At 42.1% G+C, this 25846-nt stretch overlaps 1 protein-coding gene across 2 annotated transcripts; it reads right to left on the minus strand.

The window, feature by feature from the left end:
* Positions 1–17128: 17128 nt before the first annotated feature.
* LOC147458018 (uncharacterized) lies at positions 17129–18111 on the minus strand. Of its 2 annotated transcripts, none has more exons than XM_086512784.1 (3): positions 17890–18111; positions 17599–17795; positions 17129–17510 (listed from the first exon to the last, which is right to left on the minus strand). In XM_086512784.1, the coding sequence occupies exons 1-3, from the start codon at positions 18058–18060 to the stop codon at positions 17333–17335; spliced, it is 546 nt and encodes a 181-aa protein (XP_086368910.1). In that variant the 5' UTR covers positions 18061–18111; the 3' UTR covers positions 17129–17332. The 2 variants fall into 2 exon arrangements, with proteins under 2 accessions (XP_086368910.1, XP_086368909.1); XM_086512783.1 differs by having other exon boundaries at positions 17887–18111.
* Positions 18112–25846: the final 7735 nt, after the last annotated feature.

The following is a 25846-nucleotide window of genomic DNA, read 5'->3' on the forward strand; positions in this document are numbered from 1 at the left end:
TCTCTCTCTCTCTCTCTCTCACACACACACACACACACACACACACACACACACACACACACACACACACTTCTCAGTATCATACCGGTATCATACCAGTCACTCCTCAGTATGATACCAGTATTATACAAGTCCCTCTCTCTCTCTCTCTCTCTCTCTCTCTCTCTCTCTCTCTCTCTCTCTCTCTCGCTATGCAATAGAGACAACTTACACAACACCCCACCTAGATAGGGCCATGGCTACAACCATTGAAGTGTTTTCTTGCTGCCACATCTCTCTCTTTGTCTTTGTCACTTCTCAGTATCATATCGGTATCATACCAGTAACTCCTAAGTATCACACCGTTATCATACCAGTCCCTCTCCTCTCTCTCTCTCTCTCTCTCTCTCTCTCTCTCTCTCTCTCTCTCTCTCTCTCTCTCTCTCTCTCTCTCTCTCTCTCTCTCTCTCTCAGGATTATACCGGTCACTCCTCAGTATCATACCGGTATCATACTAGTCCCTCTCCCTCTCTCTCTCTCTCTCTCTCCCTCTCTCTCTCTCTCTCTCTCTCTCTCTCTCTCTCTCCTCTCTCTCTCTCTCTCTCTCTCAGTATCATACCGGTCACTCGTCAGTATCATACCGGTATCATATTAGTCACTTCACAGTATCATATCGGTATCATACCAGTCACTTCTCAGTTTAAGACTGTGTGTGTGTGTGTGTGTGTGTGTGTGTGTGTGTGTGTGTGTGTGTGTGTGTGTGTGTGTGTGTGTGTGTGTGTGTGTCACTTCTCAATATCATACCGGTCACTTCTCAATATCATAACGGTATCATACCATTCACTTCAAAGAATCATACCGGTATCATACAAGTCACTTCTCATTATCCGACTCTCTCTTTCTCTCTCTCTCTCTCTCTCTCTCTCTCACTCTCTCACACACACACACACACACACACACACACACACACACACACACACACACACACTTCTCAGTATCATACTAGTCACTGCCCAGTATCATACCGGTATCAAACTCTCTCTCTCTCTCTCTCTCTCTCTCTCTCTCTCTCTCTCTCTCTCCTTTTATTTGCAAGATACTTCAAATATAGAAAACAATGTATTTCCGTGCAACTTGCTTGTAAATGTATTATACATGAATTTTGTTACATTGATTGACAAGAAGGCTGAGTAATTCTCCATTTACATCCATCGACAAAAAAATACATCGACAAAAGTCGCCCACTTCACAGACTTTATGAAGCTTTCTTTTTATTAAAAAAATATGTTCCTTTCTTCTTGAAAAAGTCAATCCGCCATTTCCAATAAAAATGACGCACATAGGTGTCGTCAGGTTGTCCATCTGCACAAATTACAGTCCTCTTTGTATACTCAATTATGTTCATAGAGTACAACCAGTGTGCCAACCAGTTTATGACAGTGGTTGACAGAAAACAGGCGCGCAGAATCTTTAGACTTCTTTTCTAGCTTGGGAAAAACAAGAAATGACCCCAATGGATTAAACATTAGCTTATATCCAGAATCATCAAAGATAAGTGTGTCAGGTGGTAGGTCAGGAAAATTTTTGAGATTCTTGTGGAACACTGGTTTATCTGTCGCGCCCAATTTAAGAGGGGCCCTTGTGCACTGCGCCTGACTTACCACTCTATTTAATCTTTTGTGGTGGTCAGGGAACACTGTCGCTAGCGTGCGTTTGAGCTTCTCAAACTCGCAGCAGCTCCATATCCACACTTCGAACCATCGGAAACAAAAATTTAGAAACACTTCTGCATCGGGCCTTACCCAAAACTGTGTATCCTCTTCAACAACATACTGCATTTCTGGCCAGTAGGGCAATTCTTCACCATATTTTCCATCAAATTTCTTGAGCAGTAATCCATTAAGGTCCAAAATGAGAACCCTACGCTGGACGCTCAACGGAGGTGGTGGCCTTGGCCATATCAGTGGGATTCTTTCAATTAGTCTAAACCATAGAGGAAACACGAGCACTGCAGGAGACAACACGCAATTCCATATTGCACGAATGTCAGCCCTGCCATTCTGTTTGTCAGCCCTGAACCTATCTGCAAGGCGCCATCCTTCAACTGAAAACATATCTGCAGATGCAAAATTACACAAGACTCAAATTTAAATATGCAATTAGGACATATCTATAGATAGAAATCATACAATAAAAATACACAATGTTCAAAAATTAGGCACAAGATGAAAGAGACGTCAAATGGGAAAGAAAGTTATATTAATTTCAGAAGTGGTTACATACAAAGAAACATAGGGGGGGAAAACTATAATCTTTTGCAGGCTCTAGGTTTAGGGTCAGAACTTGTGCCGTATTCTGCATCTCCTTAGTGTCTTCTATGTCCATCTCCTCTTCTGGCTGCCCCTTGGTCTCTTCCTCTTCCTTGCTTTTTGGCTCCATTTCAGGCTTCTCATCTCCAGTCTTCTCGATTTTTTTTCTTTTTGCCTTTCTTATATGCTGAGCAAGGGTCTCCTCGGGACTTCCCTCCAGCCTGACATCTACACGACCATCATCTTTAGAGAGCTGTGCAACAAAAGATCACTTATTAGAGCCATAATCAATGAAAAAACTTACTCTTGCCACGTTAGCCTCGTTTTCTCGGGGTCTTTGATCTTGTCACCCGCACGCCAGTGTCTAGCAACACATCGTCTTCCTCATTCTGGGTTTTCCCTTTAGCACCAGTCGTACTCTGCTCCTTTACCTCAAAGTTTTGTTCTTCTTCAGTTGTTTCCGAAACAGGTTTCTCAGCATTACCAGGTACATTTTCATCAAGAAATACCTCCACAGGTGTCTTGTATGCAGGCGTCACTGCATCGTTCCCTGTGTCTTTACCGGTAGTAGTTCTGAAGCAGCTTGACTCAGAAAAAACATCAAAGAAGAAAAAAATCAACCACCTGAAAAAACATCAGAGAAGACAAAAATCAACCACCTGATTACCCATTGAAACAATTTTCTCACTTGTTTTTGGGCATGGTTCAACTGGCTTCTTCTTTAGAAGGGATTGTTCTTCTGCAGAAATAACTCCGGGGCAATCCTTAAGCATGCACTTTCCTTTCTCAGCCAAGTGAGCATAGCAGAATGCATGGTATGCATGTGAACAAGGCAATAGAACAACATGTCTTGAGCGATTGTGATCATGAATTTTTACACCACAAGCATTGCACACATCAATGAGAACAACACTATGTCCAGGAGCTGAAACTCCTGCAGGCAAGACTATGGTTTCAGGTAGCATTGGTTGACTAATCATGTCTGTCACAAACGTGACATAGAGACCAAAGGTTTCCTCACGCTCCGAGCATTTGGATAATTCATTAGGAAAAAAATGGACTCTCCATGGGCCTTGTAAGAATCCCTAATTTAAAGGAAGCCTGCCAAGATTAAGGGGGACAAAGGCTTTGAATGGGGCTATTTTGGTAGGGTCTCCTCCACCTTTGACTCCTAAAAAGGTAGGGGGAAGGGGGGGGGGGGGGGGGGGGGGGGGGGGGGGTAACCATTTAAAAAGTAGGGAAGGGGGGGGTAAACCATTTGAAAAGTAGGGGGGTAGGGGGTCTCTTCTCTCTAACTTTTTGGCCAACTTGTAAGTGGCCTCTTAACTCTCCCATGCCACCTAAGCAAATTCGTGGGTCAAAGAGGTTAAAAAATGACTTTTTTCAAAAACTTTCAAAAAAACTCTATTCCCCCCTAAAAAGTACCCCCAACATATACACATAATAAAAAAAGATTTTAAAGTTAAATTACTCAAAATTCAACATTTTTTGACTCCCTCCAAACTTTTAGGAAATTCCCCCCAAAATTGAAAACTTTCCCTCTTAATCTAAGCTCCTCTCCTTCACCCATCCCCCTTGCACCTGCACCTGCACCTGCACCTACACACCCATCTCTCCATCCTTCAAGCTCCATCTCTCCATCCTACAAGCTCTATCTCTCCATCCTTCAAGCTCCATCTCTCCATTCTACAATGCCTCTTGACGACGTGACCAATGTCCCAGCAAGCTCTTCACGCGGTAGGTCTCCTGGGCTTTTCCTACTCCTACCTCAAGAGTATGTTCCGACAAAGAAAACATGTCTTGGGTACATTACCTTCAGCCAACGAACGTCGCGCTCAAGGGGAGAAGAATGTGGATCTCTGGACAGACGGATGCTTGTATCCAAAGGATCCTTCTCTCAATGTTCATCCGTCTTTTACAAACATTCCATCATTGTTGCAATACGTTGGAAATGGAGAGCAAGGTTTGTTGAGCTACTGCAAGAGACTCAACAAACACGAGATTGCGCGGTCCGAGATCTACTTGCGTCATTGGCAGTTGCTCAATGCGAGTTTCCACAATCTTCAAGATCAAATGCAAATAGCTACTAGTGCGCTTGAGGAGGCAAAGAGCACCATCACAACCAAGGAAAATGTAATTAAAAAGCTTGAGGATACTCTTTCACACATGAAGAGTACTGCCATGGGAGGTAGGGTGAGGAAACGAGAGTTGTCCGAAATTGAGACTCTTGCACCACGTGGAGGTGCAAGAAAACGAAGGGTGACAGCTATGAGGTAACATGTTCTGTCCCTCATGTTGTTTAAGTCTAATACGGCTCATCATTGTTGTTTTGGGCAATAGGAACTTCGTCCAAGAAATGTGCGGCGGCGAGAATGCGGAAGCTAGGGCTACTTTACTTCGTTCTTGTTTCAACAAAGAGGATTTTATTGGGATGCTTGATGCTCCAGAGGCAAAACACTTGAAAGACGCAATCACTAAGAGAGTTCTTAGTGATTTTTCTAATATTGTCACTGATCTAGATGTTCAGGATATTTGTGATGCTGTTGAGATTAGTACCAAGGGCTATCAAGCAATACATCAAGTGTTAAAAGATGCATTAAGAAGTCGAGGAGTCACGGAAAACCTATTCCCACTTCCTCATAGAGTGCAGATTGCCAAGAAGGTGTCAAATGAAGATGTTGTTCACCGATTAGGGGACTACTTGTATATTGAAGACACGATGCCTCTTCAGCCGCTCAATAGCAAATCACAAGGAAGGAAGGGCCGCGGGAAGGGAAGCGGTGTTGTTTCTAACAGTGTGTTGCGGACCGAAGGATTTGTTTACACCAAATTCAACAATATCTTTGTGGACTTGATACGATTGCAGCAGCCCATGGCTGTTTTCTACAATTTGAGTGATGTAGGTTAGTTTAGAGTTGCCTACATGCTCTATGATGTGTCATAACAAGCATTCTGAGGCTTTATGTTGTTGGCAGTTCTTGAAGGCAAGCTTGTGTTCGTGCTGAAGTTGGATGAGTGTGTAATTGTTAAAGGGAGAAAGTTGGAGAGAATGAGCATCACGCTTATGAATGAAGCCCTAGCTTATGCCAAGCAATCTTGCAGTTCAAGTGAAGCGACAAAGCCCTCTTTTAGTGTGCAATCAGAGAAGGATATATGGTGGCTTGGTGCAATTGAAGTTCCGAAAGAGACACATGAAGTCCTTGCATGGATTTTCAGTAGAATCCCATGGGTCACAGAGGTCATTAAAGCTCAAATAAACGGTGAGAAGCTCATGGTTCTAGAACATGGGGAGTTTGATGTTGAATGGAATTTAGGTGGTGATCTAAAGACCATAAAGTGCATGCTTGGATGCAAACAAGGTGCAAATTCTTTACTTCCCTGTCCATTCTGTACGAAAGCCTGCACAAGACAAGTCGAGCAACTCAAGTGGAAGGTCAGGACGAAGATAATGATGACCATATAAATAGGGAGTGGCAAAATTCGGTTCTTTCATGTGATATGCTGCAGGTGCCCAATAGGGATAGCAAAGATCCTGGGTGGAACCCCATAATTCCCTTCTCCCTCAACAATGTTCACTTTTGTACATTGCATGCGTTTATGCGAATATTTGATAGGATCCTAAAGCATCACATTGATTATGCTTTCACAATGAAGCCCCTTCAACGGTCAAAAGACTCCTTGTAGGGGGTGGAGACGCTCCTTAATGAGATTGGATGTCACCGATCAAGGGTGAACATTGTAGCACAGACTTATAGGGAGAAGACATATGAGGTGGCACAGAAGGTTTCCATGAATGGAGCCAAGGCACGTTGATTTTTCAAGAAGATGTCAAAGTCTCCAATGCAGGTATCCAAGGCAAGTGTCGATCTAGCAAGTGAGAAGTGGTGGGAGTTGTGGAAAGATTTGTGTTCATGCACGACGGACAAAGATCCCAATGTGGAGGTTGCTAACCAACGCAAGCTAGTATGGTCATCCTTTTAAAAGGTTGTGCAATTGATGAATCTTTCAAGCACCACCGTTGAGCAGCCAGAGGAGTTCAAGAAGGTGCTTTATGAATTCACAAAGGCCGCTAAGGAAGGATGGTCTGAAAGCAAGATTACACACTACATGGTTTGTTTTAACGGACTTAATACATATGCAATGTTTGAAAATGCAACTTTTCTATTCGATTATCTCCTTTTTGGTTGTTTTAGCACATTCTCTATGCGCATGGTGCATACTTCATGGACCGCTATGGTTCGCTTGATATATGGAGTACACAAGGCATGGAGAAGTCCCACTTTCGAGCAAAAGGAGTCTACTTCAAGAATACTCGGCATGGTGGTGGTAGTTCACACTCCAACTACCTCCAAGAGATGTTTAACTGGTTTTTTAGGCACACCTTTGGGAGAACTCGTACTATTGAGAAAGCAAGAGAATCAATGTTAGCAAAGCAGTTACACAACGCTTCCCGTACTGCAGCATCCGAGAAGTGGAAACGCTCGTGAGCGTCCCTGGGCCATGAAGCTTGGCGTGCAACTAAATATCGAAAAGGCAACGTTTGGGCGTTGTGTCAGCCGTCCGCATGATCCAGGTTTAGTTGTTAAATTCAATTGCTTTATTTGAGTTTCACTCAATTGGCCGCATAGTGTGAAAGGGCCCAAATCTCAAAAAAAAATATTTAAAGGTTGAAGGGGCTCATTTTTGTCATTTTCCCTACTAGGTGCTACCATGGCAAGAACAAAACAAACGGCTAGGATTGCATATCCAGAGGGGCCGGATGGCCAACGACTCAAAGGTACAGCAACAGAAGCTGGAACTTCACAAGGTCAAGGTGAAGTCCACACAGAAGAAGCTGGAGCTTCAAATTAGCATGGCCAGTCCTCTACAGCAGCAAAAGAGAGACGGAAGCATCGCCTTGTTGTCTATTCATCGGACTCCAACGATTCTGATGGCAACAGGGAGGATGAGAGCGACCAGGGCAAAGAAACAAACAGCCAAAAGCAACCATCAGAAGGCTCCGAAGAGACGCAAACGGATGAAGATGCCCCATGGGTTGGCATCCAAATACAAACTTATCAGGCTCACATGTCTATTGGGGGTAAGACACTTCCTAAAGGGAGTGGACCTACACCATCACATCCGGTCAATAGTGAAGAGCACGAATCAGATGGAGAGTGGGTGGAATCAGATTATGAGGTGTTGGAAGTTCCTGTGCAGAAAAGAAAGAGAAAGAGCATTGTCTACAAGAAGAGGAAGCAAGTTTCCCCGACTCGTGCCAAAAATGCACCTCCATGTCGACCTCAGAAGGTACGAAAGCGCAGCCGTGCTTTTGCGGAGATTTGACACTATCAAAAGAGAACCGAGCTCTTGATTCGGAGGGCCCCTTTTGCAAGGCTATGCAGGGAGGTTTTGCAATTGTACAACACTCAGTTTCGGATGGGCGCCGTGGCCATAGAGGCAGTCCAAGAGGCAGCAGAGCAATATTTAACTGGCATATTCGAGGATTCTAACCTCTGTGCCATCCATGCAAAGCGTGTAACCATTATGCCCAAGGATATGCAGCTTGCTCGCCGTTTGCGCCATGAGGAGTAGCTTGTAATTAGTCATCAACCTTTTTGTATTTACAGAACTCCAAGATTGGGAAGAATTTGAATACAAGTGTCTTTTGATTGTATATCCCACTCTGTGCATTGTATTGGGAAGAATTTGAATATAAGCGTCTTTTATTGTATACCCCACTGCACATTTTATTGTTTTAATTCTGTACCATGCAATGTAGCACTAGTTCAAGTTTTGTCTACCTTCTATTGTATGTATGTAGCCATTAGCTTGTTATTGTGAAAAATTGCCTACGTTTAGCACCTTGGCTAAGTGGGGCATGCACTTCCTGATGTATCCATGCTATGTGGCTCACTATTGCATGGCAAAAACATCTACAAAGTGTTGAAAATGGCTTGGAATGCCCCCAAATTGGCTGCCACAAGGGCGCGCATCTGGGGCTTCCAGAGGCCTATGGATGGACATAATGCGCGCCCTTGTGGCAGCCTTTCCTAGTGCTTTCCAGACACTTTCCAATGGTTTCCAGACAATTTTGACAAGCAATAAGTATGTTTTGTTTGCTTCAATGCTTCAGTTAGCATAGATGCTGCTGGCAATCATCCCCGCTTAGTCCATGTCAGTCCAATAATCCAAAAAGGGCTTAGATATTGCCACAAAGTTTACTCTTGTGGTTTGTTAATACAACTTTAGGTATCTGGGGCAAGATGGGCTTAAGGTTACCTAGTCACTCTGTTTTGTAACTGGGTATGCTCCTATACTCCAAAAAGGGCTTAGATATTGCTACAATTTACTCTTGTGGTTTGTTGATACAACTTTAGGTATCTGGGGCAAGATGGGCTTAAGGTTACCTGGGTATCCATGTCTTTCTCTTTTGCAACTGGGTATTAATGTCTTGTCACTTTGTTTTGTACCTGGGTATGCTCTTAGATGTGTCCAATTTCATCTGCCACAAGGGCGCGCATTTGCACAGTTCACCAGCTGATGGAAAGCCCCAATGCGCGCCTTTGTGGCATCATATTTTAGGGACTTCCAAGCCCTTTACTAGGCACATACATAACTTTGGAAGCCTAGATATAACAAAGTATGCATTTTTTAAATTTTAATGCTTGCCAGACCCTTTAGTAGTCATACGAGAAATTATGGTGCTTCTCATACACAATGGAAGCCCAACATATAAGAAATTCAAAACCTTGCAAGAAAGAGAGTCATAGACAGCAAAAAGTAGTTTCATTAAAGAAATCAATGCTTTACATGATATCCGGCTTTTGCTTTAGGATCTTTCTAATTACAATTTTCTGGCGCTTGGCCTTTTGGGGTGGCTCCTTGTTAAGTAAAGTGGTTGTGATTTCTTGGGTGTCATTAACCCCTACAACTTGGTTCATGCCGACATGGGCAATAAGGCGCCCGCGAAAGTTTACATCGAAAGTGGATATTGCAAAATCTTTCTTTACAAGCACTACAAGGTTGGCCGTTTGGGCAAGTGTTGTTAAACACAACGCCTTGGAGAGTGAACGGAGAGCAAAAATGTTGTAGCAACCATTGGGAGAGTAGTCGGCATGGACAAACACCACGACACCAGTGGGAAGTGTGCCGAGGTAGTGAGCAAGTGCCGCTTGAGGTCCGAACGGCGTCTTCCTCCCCCCTGACCGTTGCGCCCAGGCATCAACCTCCAGAACATCCCGCAGAACATAGGTTTTCTGAGATATGGCACAGAATTATCATATAACATTAACAAAATCATTTGTAACAATCAAATGTAAGTGAGCATCTATACCTCTTGTCTACGATCCTCCTCATCGGCATCCGGGTGCAAGTAAAGATCCACGCTTGACTTCCCCTTTGGATCAAGCAAAACAGGTGTTGCAGCAGGTGGTGGTGAATCCACTCTTGCGCGTTTAGCCAAACACATGGCTTGCACGGCCACAAACTCCTCCTCAGAGACCTTGGCCTGCTCGGCCGCTGCCACCTCGGCTTGTGCGATCGCCACTGTGTCCGCCAAAGTATTCCCCATGGGCAGTAGGAGATCATCGTCATGGGAGGTGGTGGTATCAAGATCAAACTTGCCATGGGCATCGAGGATGGCGAAACACTCATCCATGCGAAGCTCAAAGGATTTCTCCAGATCGTGCATAAACACAAACTCCTCCCCACCCACCACAACGGAGGAGAAGCGGGTAATCTCTACCTCAGGGATGGCATCCCGAGTGGTGGTTCCTTCTGGCGGTCCGGAGGATGAACCGACTGATGGAGAGGCCTTGAATCCCTACAGGGTAGGTCAAGGCAAGCGTCCTCTCCTCTGCGGATGAGTCAATGGCCGCGGGCTTGGGGTCCTTCACATCAGCCAATACCCCGCCGATCTGCAAGTGAGGTAGCACTACGTCAGGGCCTGCTAGGCTCGTGAAGGAGGAAGATCATTATCGCCTGAACAGAGAAAAAAGTGTTTCCGATCCTTCCCTTACGCATTGCTCGCACATCATCAGCTTCAAGCCGCACATATTGTCCGACGGGTTGTGCTATGGTGGCAAAGCGTGCAAGCCGCTGATGAAATGGCATGTCCCCTTGGTAGATGTGGTGGAGAAGGCCTTCAGGGACCCATTGCCCTGGCCGGTTTGGTAACTCAACAATGAATCTCCCCATGCACGTGGAAATGTATGAAGTAATGTGCTCAAGAGATTGAGAGTGGAGGGTCAAGGTGGTTTCCAAATCGGGTTGGGTTGTGAAAAATGCTTGAAGCTCAGGGCGATTTGCATGCCCAACCTCAGTAAGGAATGCATCTAAAGCACTAGTAGCAGTCATTTCTTCTCTTTGCGTGATTGGGTATGCTAGGTCTCTCTGCAATGCTGGGATGAAAATGGTGAAATGAGGAGGTGGTCCTCCTTATATAGACATATTCCATCTCGAAAAAAATAAAAAATATGCATTTAAAAAATAAATTTACACCACCTTAAAACTCAAGTACAAAATCAAGTACAACACCTTAAAACTTTTCAAAATCTTAAATAAAATATCCAATATATAAATGATTAAAGTTACAAGCCAATTCACTTAGACAAGATGATTTCGTCTGTAGCCCAATCTTTGTAAACAAGCATAGTGGCCTCCATCCGCCTTCCAATCTATACAACCAAAAATGGCCAATCAAAATACAAAAACCCACAAAAAATAAGAAAAGGTAGCTAAGCAAGCACAAAGCAGACCTTGCGTTGTTCTAGTTTGAAACTTGCATTACCGACATCCTCGAATCCCATTATGACAAAGTGTTCACTACAACCACCTCCACCTCGTTATTGGGCATGCGGACACGAATTTCAAAGGATTGAATCTCTTCGGCTGTCAGTTGCAAGGGTATCCATTTGCCACGTTTGTGCATCCACCTCTCACAGCTAAACCGTGCATACAAGGTGCACCTTGCTTTCAAATACCGAAGGCAAAGCTGTGGTGGGGGACACATTGCACTTATAACGGTCACCATCATGCAAACCGTCAACATAGCCCCAATTGACACCTAGAATGGTGTCCATTGCATCTATGTCAACTTCTTTGCAAACAAACATTGTTGGTGTTTCTACAATCGGCAGAGAGCGGAATGCATGCACAAACAAATGAATGGGACAATGCCAACTGAGACCCACCGATCTGGTTGCCTTACCAAACTTTAGGGACCCTTGGAAATCTTGCAGCACCTTGCGCTTGGAAGAAAGCAAAGCCCAATGGTCCGGAGTTGGCCATTCTGCACTCTGCAATGAGGGTGTCTTCACGGCTTCTAACCTACCATAGCTTTGGCTTGACTTCGGCACCACGTACTTGTGGGAGTACATGAATATTCGCTGCTCGGTAAGTTTTTTCGATGAAACATTAGGAAACATAATCTCCCCAATGTGAGCATGCACAACCATGAACGTGCCTGAGAGGCACTCAAGCGGCTGCTCCTCAACTAAGCTGGATGGAAAAACATCTTTACAAATGCCCTTAGTTAAACATAATGATCACATAAACGTAAACATGACATATGCATGGGATAGCTAAACCATGAAAACTTACAATGAGGTGCAAATTGAGTTGAAGCTCTCTTGAGGTGGAGCTCAGCTACACTGTAGACATGTTGCACGATGGCCACCATTCCGGACTTTGTTTCTTTGCCAATGCCAATAGCCGGCCCTTCCAATGACGTTCCAATACGCCTCGACACCGTACGCGATGAGGTCTAGCACGTGACGGTTGCATGTAGATCCATGCACCCTTCTTGAATACTTGTGGGATCCATACCCCCTCTGAGTCTTTTGTCTTGTGCAACACAATCTCCTCTATCTCTGGTTTGGGCCGTCTATGCATGGACATGCTTGGGAAGTTGGGCTTAGGAAGGGATTTGAAAGAGTTGAGTACTGAGGGGAGGGTGAGGTGAGCTGCCTATGGTGGCTATGGTGGCTTTGATAGTAGAGATAGAGAAAGAGGGGAGGAGTGAGAGGTAGAGAGGTAGAGAGGATAGTGGAGCTGTGGGCTATGGAGTGTGGGACTATAGAGGGTTGATGGAGGTGTGAGAGACGGGGGAGCTATGGAGAGAGAGGAAGAGAGTGGTGGAAAGCTTTTGGCTATGGCTGCCTTGACTGTAGAGAGAGAATGGGAGGAGGGAGAAGAGGGAGAGTGTGGGAGAGAAAAGCAATGAGGGAGAGAGAGAAAAGTGGATTTTGGGGGAAAAAATTGACTTTTTTAAGTTAGTTCATGTTTTGGGACAGTTTTGGAGGCAAATGGGTCAACTTTGGAACTTTTAAAAAAATTTCAATTTTTAGGGTTTTTAAGCATGCGCGTTTTTTTTTTTTGGGTCCCTCCCTCTTTTATGACACCTCTCTCCTCCTATTTATCCCCCCCCCCTAGCCTACCTCCCACCTCTCTCTAAGAACCAAGCATTGAAGAGGGAGACAATTAGGCTGCACCCCTACCATTCCTCCCCCTCTAGGTGATATCCCAAGAGCCTTCTCATTGGTTCTCCCTTAAGCCTTCACTAATCAAAAAGGCCCAAGGAGAGTCCATATTTTTCCTAATGTCTTTTTGTAGGCAAGAGACCTCTGTTATCAGACAATGTCAAACATGTATAAAATCGGTATGAATGCTTGAAAATCGGTATAATGATGTTATCATACCGGTATGATTACATCCTGCCGGTATGTTGTTATCCCACCAGTATAATGTTATTATACTGGATAGTATAACATCATACCGGTAGGATAACATCCGGTAACATCATACCGGTAGGATAATATTATACCGGAAGCTTTACATCCAACCGGTTGGATTTTATCATACCGGTTGGATCTAACCATACCGGTAGGATGTTATCATACCGATAGGATTATATCCTAAATCCTACCGGTAAGATGTTATCATACCGATAGGATGTAACATCCTACCGGTATTGTCATCTACCCTTATCGAATATGATATAATCCTACCAATATGAAAAATCATACCTTATGGTACTTTGCAAGTATTATACTACAATCAGATGGAGTTAAAAGCATACCTGTGCCTATTGTAGGGTGGCTTTTGCTTGGTCAAATTTTTCTTGGAGGTTGTCAAGCAAGCCTGTTGGTACATTGGCATCGTCAGGGAAGTGCATTCGGATGGTGTCAAGGGCACCCTCGCAACGGTGCACATCAGCAACAGATTTGACCACTGAATCCTTAGCCTTCTGACACTCGGCTGATACATTGTCATGAGATTTTCTAACCTCAACAAGAAGTTCTTGCAAGGAAGTGGATACTTCAACACTAAACGCAGACAGAGTAGTCACAAAAAGCCCACTTCCGACTGGTGTACTTCCGGATGGGGTATTTACTAAGAAGATGGAAAAACCACTTGGGATTCCTGTGGATACTTGGGAAGTCTCTAACTTCCATTGTTCTCTTTTCCTATCTAAGTGACCTTCATTGGTCACATTCTTCACCACCTCAGATGCAAACTCAGCCCACTTTACCGGACCTGTGTATACGAAATAAACATATCCGCGTGCAAACTTGACTCCCAGCAGATAGTTTGGTGGTTTGGATTGGTAACCTACTTGTAGAGCTGGTAGAGTGTCTTGTAGTGATCCGTCCTTGCTGTTTTTATTGGCACTTTTTTCTCCTTCACTGGAAGACACGTGAAAACTTTCATCCAGCCGGATATGGGCACATCTGAATCTGTCAACTTCCTAACATCTTTCCCCTCAAGACTTAACCCATATTCCCTGTGAAAATCCTCCTTTGTCGTGCAGAATGCCTTAAATGGCACCTCCACATCCATGGGGTGAACAAAGTGGCTGATTTTGGGAGGAGGCTGTAACTTCTGTCTCTGAAAGGAATAAATCCATATTCATTACTCAATGTATCCACACCTCAGTACTCTACTACACATACATGCCCGCTGTACACAACACAGAGAGAGGTGACATACCTTCGTGGGAGAATGTCGGGTCTTTGTGGGGGAGACTTGTCGGGCTGCATTCCTTGGGCTCTTTCTTAGGTTGCTATCCATAGCAAAGGATAAGCAGCGTGCACAGGGGGCTGTAGAGTGAGCTCAGAAAGGCGCAGAAGGAGAAAGGCACAGAGATACAGAGAAGTCATAGTCATGAAAAAATTCGACTGAACATTCGTTTTGACGTGGGCTCCACACGTGTTTTTGAATCCTCCACATGATTTTTAAGATTTTGTATCCTCCACACGATTATTTAATTCAAACAATTCTTGCCCATAACACCAGTTTCATACCCCCTAAATTTTTAGCCTCAAAAAGCAACTTTCAATCGGTTAAAACTAGGCCACCTATTCATGCATCCACCCTAATACAAAGCCTTTTGGAGGGGGGGACCGGCTCCATGTAAATCTGGTCCTCAACTGTTGTCAATTGTTTTATTTCTCTCTCTTGTCAAGTATTTTCAATGCCAAATTAGCTAGGTGTAAAGTGCTATGTTTCTTTTCTCAATTAGGTACTCTCTCTATGCTCATTAGAAACTTGTCCTTAATGAAATGCTCACTATGTTCTCAATTTCCGCTACAAACAAGTATTAGTGCATTAAATGTTACAGGGAATGTTAGCAGTGGCTAACACATGCGACACCGATTATGTACCAAGCTAGGGATGTGCTATGGATGTTCACAATATTTCCTATTCACATTGTATAAAGTCTTGGGCTCATTTGGGAGTTCCAAATTGTATATGCTAGCTAGAGGGCTCAACTTAATCCCATAGTAGGAAGACTTGTGGTGCATGCCTTTATAAGAAAACCTTTTATGCAAAGAGGCTTCATTATTGAGTAGTCATTCTTGAGAGCTCTCTCTTGAGTGTTCACTTTATGGATGGCCTAGCCTTGAGCTTAATATCCATGCTTAGAAGGCTAGTGCTAATCCATTCTAATTAGAGAAGTATTTCCTAATTTAATCTCTACTTTCTTCATTAGTCCTAATTCTTGTATATTCCATTATGTCATGAAGTAGTTTCACCTTCTCATTATTCTAGATTTGAGTGTCTGTGATGACTTCTTGCTTATTGACCACTCATATCCTTTTATGAGCACTCAATTTGTGATATTTAATATCTCTAATTACGTTGATTAAGTAGGTTCTTAATCTTGTGATTAGAGTATGTTCCCTATTGTTTGCTTGTGTGTGGATGGGTTTAATGAAACTCAAGCACCATTCACCTTGTGTGTGTAGCATTTGATTAAGTACCTTGGCTGGCATGTGATGATTAGAGAGGCCAACACCAATGCAATTAGTGTGTGCTTGTCAAGAGTGTGCTTTAAGATTATAGTCTATGAAAGGTCGAACTTTGGTGGTCTTAATGTGTGTAGGTGATGCTTGATTGATGATTATGGTGTGATTAGAATTAGTGATTCATGGCTAATCTCTATTGCATTGGAAGAGCATTCTCTTGAATCCTCTCATTCGATACATCCAAAGATGTTCATGCTTCCATACTCTAGCCGGGTTGCCGATACTAAGATTGATAATTTTGTTGGTCTTGGGTTGATTAGGTGATGCTACGATTATCCCCAACATTTGGCGCCAAAGCAGGGGATCGATAACCTAAGCTAGGAGTAGAGGATGTTTAGAATAGAGTAATTTTCACTACTAATTTCATCAATTTTGAGTGTTTGTAACTCGATTTTGGTTTAATTTGATTGTGTGTAGAAGTAATGGAAGGTAATTTTTTAGTTATGAATACCCCAAATCCCCAATTTCACTAATTTCTCACTAACCATTACTAATTTCGCTTCATTTCCATGCTAACTATATTAATTCCATAATAGCTTTTACTAAATTCTGACTAACTTTGCTAACCTAACCGCTAACATTTGATGTGTAATGTATGTTCAATCCCCTTATAAGAGGTGCAATCAAAACTTTTATCAAGTTCTTTGTGCTAATCCATGCCTAATCTATTGATTTGAGTGTTTGATTTTTGGCCTACAATGGTCAATTTTTGGGCCAAAATTGGAAGAGCCACACATGTGTGTGCATGGTGGAATCATCTCGTGGATCAAGGATTAGTTTCGATGTAATCGATTGTAAGTGTATTGGCCTACTCCATTCAATTTTTGGGTGATTAATTTGATTCCAATGTGTTGCTAATTTATTGCTAAAATTAGGTGTGTAAATCAATTGACATACTTTGAGAGCCTACTTTGATTGTTTTGGAATGAAATTGATGGTCGATTTTGACTAATGAATGATGTGTGTGTCAAGATTAATCTTGATTTGCAACAAGAATTCATGTGTGTGTAAATCTCAATGTGTGTGTAATGCACCAAAGAGGAAAAAAACTGCCATAAAATTCAAGTGTGTGTGCACCTGATTTAATGATTGATGGTCAATTGGGGCACCCAAATGATTTTCGGTTTGTGATTTGTGCATGAAAAGTGTGTGCAATCATTAGGTGTAAGCCTAAATTCAGGGGTTTTTATTTTTGTGAGCTTTCAGTTTCGAGCTTTTACAATTGGAACTGTTTTTTCGAGCTTTTAAACCCAAATTTTATACCAATGATATCTTTAAATATCATTGTATAGTGAAAAACTCAAAACCTTACAGTACAATCCCTCAACTACCAAACACTTTTAAGAAATATGGAAGCATGTCTATACTTATGCAAAATGAAACTTTATAAAAAGCACCATTTGTATGTATTTTTGAGGTTGTACTGAAAACCGTGGGCTCCCACATGGGATTTCTTTCACATAAACTCTTATTTCCATCACTTTAATGATTTTGATATCTCACAAAAATCAACACACAAGCCAATGGTGTCAACATAATCTAACTAAAAAAGATATCTCCAATCAAAGTCATCTCCACATCATGTGGCCGTCATGTACCAAACAAACACAAATGAAATATCCAAATGAAATGTATGGAGCATACCAAAATGCCATGTCAATGTCATATGGCTACCATGTACATAAAAACATAAATCAAAACATGAAGATGTGTACTGTCAGAACAGAGTTTCCTCAACCAAATGTGCATCCACAATCAACATTTCACAGGTCCACATGCAATATCGGTCAAACATCTTTCATAGAGCACATGATCTAGCTCTAGACACATGCAATGCCTCATATCTTCCGTAGAAGCTCGGCCCAAACCACCACACCCCGCAAACAAGTCCAAAACATAGTCATGAGGCTCAGTAAATGTTGCCAGCAACCACCTGACCATATAAAAAATAAATTAGAAACCGAATGCAAACACATATATACCATAACATTCACTAGTATCATACTTTGGACTAGTCTTACCGAAAGAACAAAGAAGACTGCTCTGCCCCGCCTCTTATAATAACACCATCAATCTCAATGGGGAAGACTACATCATCTATCATGTAGCTACAATCTACTGGAAAAAATCTCTCGGCAATTTTCTCCCCTGCCTCTCTATCATAGTGTGGCATAGGATGGCCAATACGATACCAAAGACACATGGTAAGATCAAGTATCTGCATGAATAAAAAACTCAAAGAATGAATGGCATAGCTACAATGTTTTTAGTTAGGAAATTAAACTATGAAACTAAGTTTGTTATCTCACCACCTCTCTAGTGAGTGGATTCCGATATGCCTTCTTATTACACATGAGAGTCCATGTACGTAAGAGCACAAGTCCTACCCTAGTTGCATCTGCAATAAAATCTCCAATATGCTCGGCCATGCACATGGTGACTAAAAACCCCTCATCGGCCAAAAACTCACGAGCAACATCCATGCACCCTGTCACTAGACCCCTGGAAAATGTGTTCTACTTGGGAACACTCATGCCCTCTACAAAAGTGAATGATGACATGTAAGCATACAACCATAGTTAGTTGTAGGTACTAGTCCAAAGAAAAGTTACTTACCCAATGGGATTGTTCCTAGACCATCCACAAGAAAACTTGTAGGAAAATCTGCAAAGATAAGCCTAACAACCTCACGACATGGCACACCATCTTTGCTATATAGATTTGTATTCTGTGTCGCAAAAAAAAATTTGATGCTATAAGAAAACCAAACATGAATTATGTTCAAAATCATAGAACAATGCAAGAAGAAAATGCAAATAAGCAAGCACTATGAAAATCTACCTATCCAGGGCAAAATTATCAATTTGTGATATATCCACAAGAAAAACATCTACAATAGTTTGGTAATGGAACCCTGCAAGCATTATCCAAATTAGCTTTGAATTAGGAAATATGGAAGACAGATATGCTAACAATTTTCTTAAACTTACCAACAACAGATCGTGTGATTGGCCTTCTCTCCCAAGCCTCTCGCCCAAGTGAAGACTCGGCAACAAACGAAGTAGTGTGCACCAATGAGGATGTAGTGGGCACATTAGAAGAGGGTGCCATATGGGGTATACTGGTTCCCAAAGAGGACATGCCGGGCTCTGTAGATGGCACAATGGGAGACATTGAAGAAGGAGTGGATTTCCTTGATGTACTTGAAGGTTCCATTTTCCCTTTACCCTTCCTGAGTACATTGCTTGCTAGTGGAGTACCTTGAGAGCCACTCTCAATGGTGTTTTGAGTAACTCCTTGAGAAACGGGAGGGAGAGACTCTTCTTGTGTGTTCTGTAAGTACTCATCACTCTCATTTTGAAACCCTTCACTCAAAAACCATATAGCACAATATCACATAAATTAGTACTAAAGTAAGACATATACATTCTCAAAATAAAAGAGCCACTAGTGTTAAGATACTTACTCTTACGTAATTCAAACTCTTGCTTTGGAATAACTCCTAGTGGATAATCCAACCACCAAGGACAAACCTTGGCTTCCCATGTTGTCAGATTCCTTTAAATCAAAGAGGGAGAGAACATTGTATTCTCATCACGTACATCAATCCACTCTCTAGTGAATAATGGGGCTTCATTCAATTCATGCACCTCAACGCATTGCATAACCCATCTACACAATTTGTAGAGCATCATCCACTTTGAAAAGCATATAAATGCAATGGTGTAATAAATGTCATGTATCCAAAAAAAAAATGTCAGAGTCTCCTTTGTATGGAGAATACTTTTTCAAAATAAACCATAAACCCTATCTTGGGCTCCCACAAGGGATTTAAGTGTTTTCAACATAGACATTATACACACGCGTATTGTCAAAAGAACCATCCACCCCATATCGGGCTTCCACACGGAATTTAAGGATTTTTTGTAAACACAAAATGATATTTCATCATTCTCAAATTGACCCACTGTCACCAAGCCATGGCAAAAAAATGAAATTCTCTTTTTTTGCAAAGAGTGCAAGTGGAAGATGCAAACCTGTAAATCACTCTCTTAGCCGACAACACAGCTCCGGCATCTTCTCACTAGAGTCGGAAGACTTCACCGCATCCATTCGATAAATAAAATCCTACATACATAGTAACAATCAGAAAGCACACTCAACTTGATCTTGTATAAATTAAAACATGTCAATATTCCTTTAAAAACAATGGTCAAACGTCTACCTCTGTAAAATATGATTCTTCATGCTCATCTTGTAGAATAGGTCAAAAGAATTAGGAAGTTGTGGACCTTCTACTTGTATCCTTTCAATCATAAGTGTAGCCTCCCCAAGCAAGTGAGCCCAATAAGTCTTCTTTTTCATGTAACTTCTAAAAAGCTTGTAATCACCAAAATGAAGATATTGTGGATCCTTAGACTTAGTGAGGCTCATGAGGTGCAAAATTATCTTCTTTCTACAAGCAATAAGAACAACATATCACTTAATCATATAGAAAAACAAAATGGAATGAATACAATTAAAAATGAGAAACTAATAGCTTCAATACCTCTCAGGAGTGATTTTAGAGCTTGTCCAACAATAGAGCTTATCTCTAGTGATCTTTAGCATTCCAGGTTCATCCCATTTAATGCTAAAAAGAAACTTGAAGAACTCATCACCATTAAGAGGATTGGTGATTGACAAGTACTTGTAGCCCCTATCTTTCAACCGTTCCTCTTCTACCTTTATGGCCTTGTCCAGTCTCTTCTTCTTCTCAACATCATTTAGTCCAAGTGCATCTAGCTTTGCTCTTTCTTTGGACATAAATGCAGTGAACTCATCCTAATACAAAACACTTTATTGAAACCATAATAAAATTTTACATTAATTACCCAACATGTAGAGTAGGTATCACCTTCACACAAGTTGAGATATCAATCCACATGGAGTGTTGTATCATGGTGTAGCACCATGGTAATACCTTGCCTCCACAGTCATCTCCACCCTAGCCCATTCTCTCATATCAAGTGTCAATTTTTGAAGGATTGAATCTTTATTTTCCATGCCAAATCTTTGAAACATATAAACTTCATGAGTGATGTTTGGCATGACATGTGCCCTGGAAATGCTGCAGAAAAATTGAAAACAAAGAGTTGAACACAAGCATTGCTTGCAAAAAAATGAGAGTCAACATGCAATTAACAAACTTACGCATTGGAAGTGTCAAGTGCAAGAAGCAACTCTGCTTCTTTTGCTTTGGACAACTCGAGGAATTGGCAATGAACACTAACATGGTATTGACCATTGTCCGAGTACTCTATCACACACAAAAAAATCATCATTTGTAAACACAAAGCTTTACAACAAAAGAGTGAAAAAGGTGAAAGATCTTACTATCTTTGATTCTCTTCCACCATGTTTTTAGCCTATGGTTGCCATCCCATACCAGAAACTTTTTTCCTTTGAGCTCCTGCCATTCTCTACCAAGTGATCTCTCGAACTCAGCATTTCTTTCTCACCAAAGTGGTCCCCATTCCTCCAAATCCGCTGCGGTCATGGGAATGATATCTCCTCTAGAATCCCCAACGGACACAAGGAAATGCCCCATAGTTTCTAAATACCCAGCAAAATCAAATGAGGAAATGAGCCATTCTACATCATCTCTAGCAAACCTAACAGCCTCATGCACCATGAGACGACAAAGTGGAACCGGAGGAGGCAATGTCTTCTTCTTTACATAAAACTGACTTAGAACATCTTTCATCAAGCCAAGCGAAATTTGCTTGCCTAGGTGTTTGGAATGCTTATTCTCCTCATCCCCTTGAGGATCACTATCTTCTTCATTGTCATGATGATCTTCAATGTGAACATTGGTCTCTGCATAGAGATAACAAGTGACAAACATTCAATTGTCCAAAAACATATGCAATTAGGATTAGATAGTGTAAAGTATTTAATTTACAGAAATTTTGCGAGAGTATCCTTTGTATGGAGACAAATTTTAAAAAAAAAAACCGCACACCCTCTATAGGGCTCTCACATGAGATTTAAGGACCTTTTCTCCAACATAAACAAAAACAATACTTAATATTTTCTCTAGCAACTATCAATGGTATGTATACAAAAAATGGTTCACCCTTTCTTACTCTCCCACATGGTTATTAATTACCAAACTTTCCAAACGAAAAAAAAACGTCCGTCAAATTTAACAATCTACCATTGAAAAATTTATAATATAAACTACGTATTGACATAAAATTATAGCATACACTCATAATTTACCTGTGATCTCTACGTCATCTTCGATGTTGTTGGAGTCTTCATCAACTTGAGCCTCATCATCAATAAAAACACACCTTTTGAGAATCCTGTTCTTTTATTTGGTGGAGTGTCCAAATGTCGGACTCATGATGATGCCTCCTGATCGATATCTCCCTTTGGTATACAACCGGACCTAAGCTTCATGCTCACTTGACGGTTGCTAAAAGGAGAGACTGGAGGTTTTCTTTTCTTGCTATCCCTCTTTGGTGCCATTATCTACACAACACGTATAATATAGTTTTTAGTTTATATAAGACCACATAAAAAATGCAAAATAAGGGGGAGGCAGAGCTTCCCCATCATCCGCGTGCGCGCGGAGGATGTGGGAGCTCTGCCTCCCCTTTTTTTGTTGACACAGATGATGGGGGAAAAACATTTCAAAAACCTTAATCAAAAGACTATTTCCATCAACACCATTGACAAAGCTCACCAAATCTACAAAAAAAGGGGGAGGTAGAGCTCCCCAATCATCCGCGCGCGCGTGGATGATGGGGTTTCTCTGTCTCCCCTTTTTTTTGCGTTTTTGATGTGTTTATTGAAAAAATATATATCAAATAATTTAGGTTTTATTTCAATAACCTCAAGCAAAAGCATTTTTCCTACAATACCGTTGACAAAGCTAACCAAATCGACAAAAAAAGGGGGAGGCAGGAGCGCCATAGCACCAAGGGACCACAAAGGAAGAGGGCGACAGAAGGCGCCATGAGGGTAGGAAGGGTTGGTGCATGAAAGAAAGTGGTAGCACAGGGGGCAAGGCTTGGTGCTATAGGAAGAGAGAGAATGAGAGATCAGGGCTAGTCTTGATCATGATCTTCGGCAGCTAGTGGTGACATATTTAAGGAAGTTTATGTAATGCAGCCTCGCGGTTTTGTCATAAAAGGACAAGAGGACAAAGTGTGCAGATGTAAGAAGGCTTTGTATAGGTTGAAGCAATCTCCTCGTACTTGGTATGAGAAAGCTGACACTCATTTGGTTAAACAAGGCTTTCATAAATAGTCCAACAGAAAGCACATTGTATGTAAAGCGTGAGGATGATATACTTCTCATTATGGTTCTTTATGTCGATGATTTGCTCATCACTGTACCAAATGAGAGACATATTGCTGAATTTAAGGCTGATTTGAATGCTACTTTCAAGATGAAAGATTTGGGGTTGTTGCATCATTACTTGGGTATACAGTTTAAGCAGTGTGATGGTGGTATTGCCTTGTCTCAGAAAAGTTACATAGAAACATTGCTATGTAAGTTTGGGCTTGAGGATTGCAAACCTATTTCCACTCCCATGGAAACAGGTTTGAAGTTGAGTCTACATGATGTTGGCGATCCTGCTAATGTCACTCGTTACCAAACTGCTGTTGGCTGCCTCATTTATGTATGCAACACGAGGCTAGATATTCAGTTTGCAATCTCACAGGTCAGCAGATTTATGCATAGCCCAGGGTCTAAGCATTGGCAGGCTGTCAAGAGGATTTTCCGCTACCTTAGTGGCATTTTACGTCTTGGCTTGTTTATCCCAAGGGGGGATCATTGCCGCCAGACTTACATGCTTTTTCGGACTCGAATTGGGCTGGTTGTTTTGACACGCGAGTATCCACAAGTGGTTTTTGTTTCATGCTTGGCAGTTCATGTATATCATGGTTGAGCAAGAAGCAACCTACTGTGGCCACTTCGAGTTGTGAGGCTCAGTACAGGGCAGTCTTCACAGCTACGGTTGAGTGTGTATGGCTCAGACGCCTTATGGATGATTTGGGTGTTGGACAGGACACTGCCAACACTATCTACACTGACAGTCAGAGCGCATTAGCAGTTGCGAGGAACCCAGTTTTTCATGCTCGCACAAAGCACATTGAGGTGCATTACCACTATGTCAGGGAGAGGCTCTCAACAGGAGAGATCAGCTTGGCTTATATGCCAACACAGGACAACCTTGCAGATCTTTTCACAAAGGCATTGTCTCGTGAGAAGCTTGAAGCTTTCCGCAAAGATTTGGGCTTACTCCCCTTTGTGGACTGATCATGTCCTCAAGGCATGGCAGTTCCCTTTACTCATGTGCCAGCTCTCGTTCACCGCATCACTCCGGGGGGATTTGCTACCATATACATGTGGTAGTGATGTGTGTGAACACACTAGGACCGCCGGGGCATTTATTCCCTCTTTAGGAGGTTTTTTCCCCCGAGCATTATATATATGCCCATCACTCTAGGGATATCTATCTTTCCATTGCACACTAAGTTATACACTCTCTATTGTGTGCCTTGAGCTTCCTTCGTCTTCTCCAAGCTGTGTGTGATTCTCTACAACTCTAATTCCAACATTGGCAGGCTTGGAGCTTGTGGAGGCCGTGTGAAGACACAGGCCATGGGCATGGCCCCTTGAAACCACAAGCCGAAGAGGGTGAAGTGAAGTCGCGGAGCGGGGCGTGGATCACAACTCACACACACACACACACACACACACACACACACACACACACACACACACACACACACACACACACACACACAGATGCACAGAGAGATTACACAGTACACAGTACGCAGAGAACTTTGTTTTGAAGGGTTATCTCCCAAAACCTTATTGTCCACAAAAGTATAAGTGAGTATATACAAAGAGTTAGAGATAAGTGAGTTAGGTGGGCGGCCGGCCATATCTGTATAAGAGGCCACTTGGGCTATAATCCCAACAACCTCCCACTTAAAGTCCAATGTGGCACTTTAAGTAACTGTAAATCTATGAACATAAATGTACAAAGATTTACATGGCTGCCATCTATCCAATGCCCAATAACTCACGACAATGCGCAAAGCCCACTCCTGGAAGTCCCTTTGTGAGTAGATCAGCAGGATTGTCCTTGGTGTGGATCTTCAGCAGTTGTATCTGCTTGTCTTCAAGTACTTCCCTAATGAAGTGATATTTCACATCAGTATGCTTAGTCTTCGATTGGAACACTGGATTCTTTGCCAATTGTATAGCACTTTGACTATCACAATATAACTCTGGCATATATACTTTGATTCCCAAGTCTGCTACCAATCTACCAAGCCAAATAGCTTCTTTGCATGCCTCATTTCTGCAACATACTCGGCTTCTGTAGTAGACTGCGTAACACAATCTTGTAATCGAGATCGCCATGATATGGCACCTCCAGCCAATGTAAAGACATAGCCTGATGTAGATCTCCTCTTATCCAAGTCTCTTGCATAATCTGAGTCAGTGTATCCTCTGACACTCAAATCCTGACTACCATAACATATGCGCATACTCTTTGTATGTTTTAAGTATCTCATGATACCTTTCACTACCTCCCAATGTTCCTTGCCGGGATTTGACATATATCTGCTAACCACTCCCACTGCAAATGCAATATCCGGACGTGTAGCAATCATTGCATACATCAAACTACTCACTGCATACGCATATGGAATCTTATCCATTTCAGCCTTTCTTCCTCAGACACAGGACAATCTTGTTTGCTAAGTTTCACATATGGTGGCAATGGAACACCTCAATGCCTTTCCCTTCTCCATATTGAAACGTTGCAAAACCTTGTCAATATACTCTGTTTGAGATAACCAAACCAACGTCTTTGATCTGTCTCTCTCAATGCGCATACCAAGTATATGACTTGCCTCACCCATGTCTTTCATGTCAAACTATTTTGCCATCTTTGACTTCAAAGCTGAAATTTCTTCCAAGTGTTTGCCAGCAATCAACATGTCATCCACATACAAAATAAGGATCAGCCAACTGCCATCCTTAGCCTTCTTTGTATATAGACAGTGATCGAATTCACTACGTTTGTAGCCTTGTGAAAGCATAAACTGGTGGAACCTATGGTACCATGCCCTTCGTGATTGTTTTAAGTCATAAAGACTTTTTAACAACAACTGGCATACCAAATCTTCCTTGCTTTTCTCAACAAACCCTTCTGGCTGCTGCATGTAAATTTCCACATCTAAATCACCA

Source organism: Adiantum capillus-veneris, chromosome 5 (assembly GCF_014529385.1).
Source record: "Adiantum capillus-veneris isolate H3 chromosome 5, ASM1452938v2, whole genome shotgun sequence".
In the NCBI taxonomy this organism is placed as follows: domain Eukaryota; kingdom Viridiplantae; phylum Streptophyta; class Polypodiopsida; order Polypodiales; family Pteridaceae; genus Adiantum; species Adiantum capillus-veneris.

Excerpts from the sequence above, each read along its gene's own strand:
- LOC147458018 (XM_086512783.1), bottom strand. The coding sequence starts at position 18,060 with ATGGATGTTGCTCGTGAGTTTTTGGCCGATGAGGGGTTTTTAGTCACC. Across the intron at positions 17,796-17,886 it reads ATCCACTCACTAGAGAGGTG|ATACTTGATCTTACCATGTG; the intron begins GTGAGATAACAA and ends TTATTCATGCAG. Across the intron at positions 17,511-17,598 it reads CAGTCTTCTTTGTTCTTTCG|GTGGTTGCTGGCAACATTTA; the intron begins GTAAGACTAGTC and ends TTATATGGTCAG.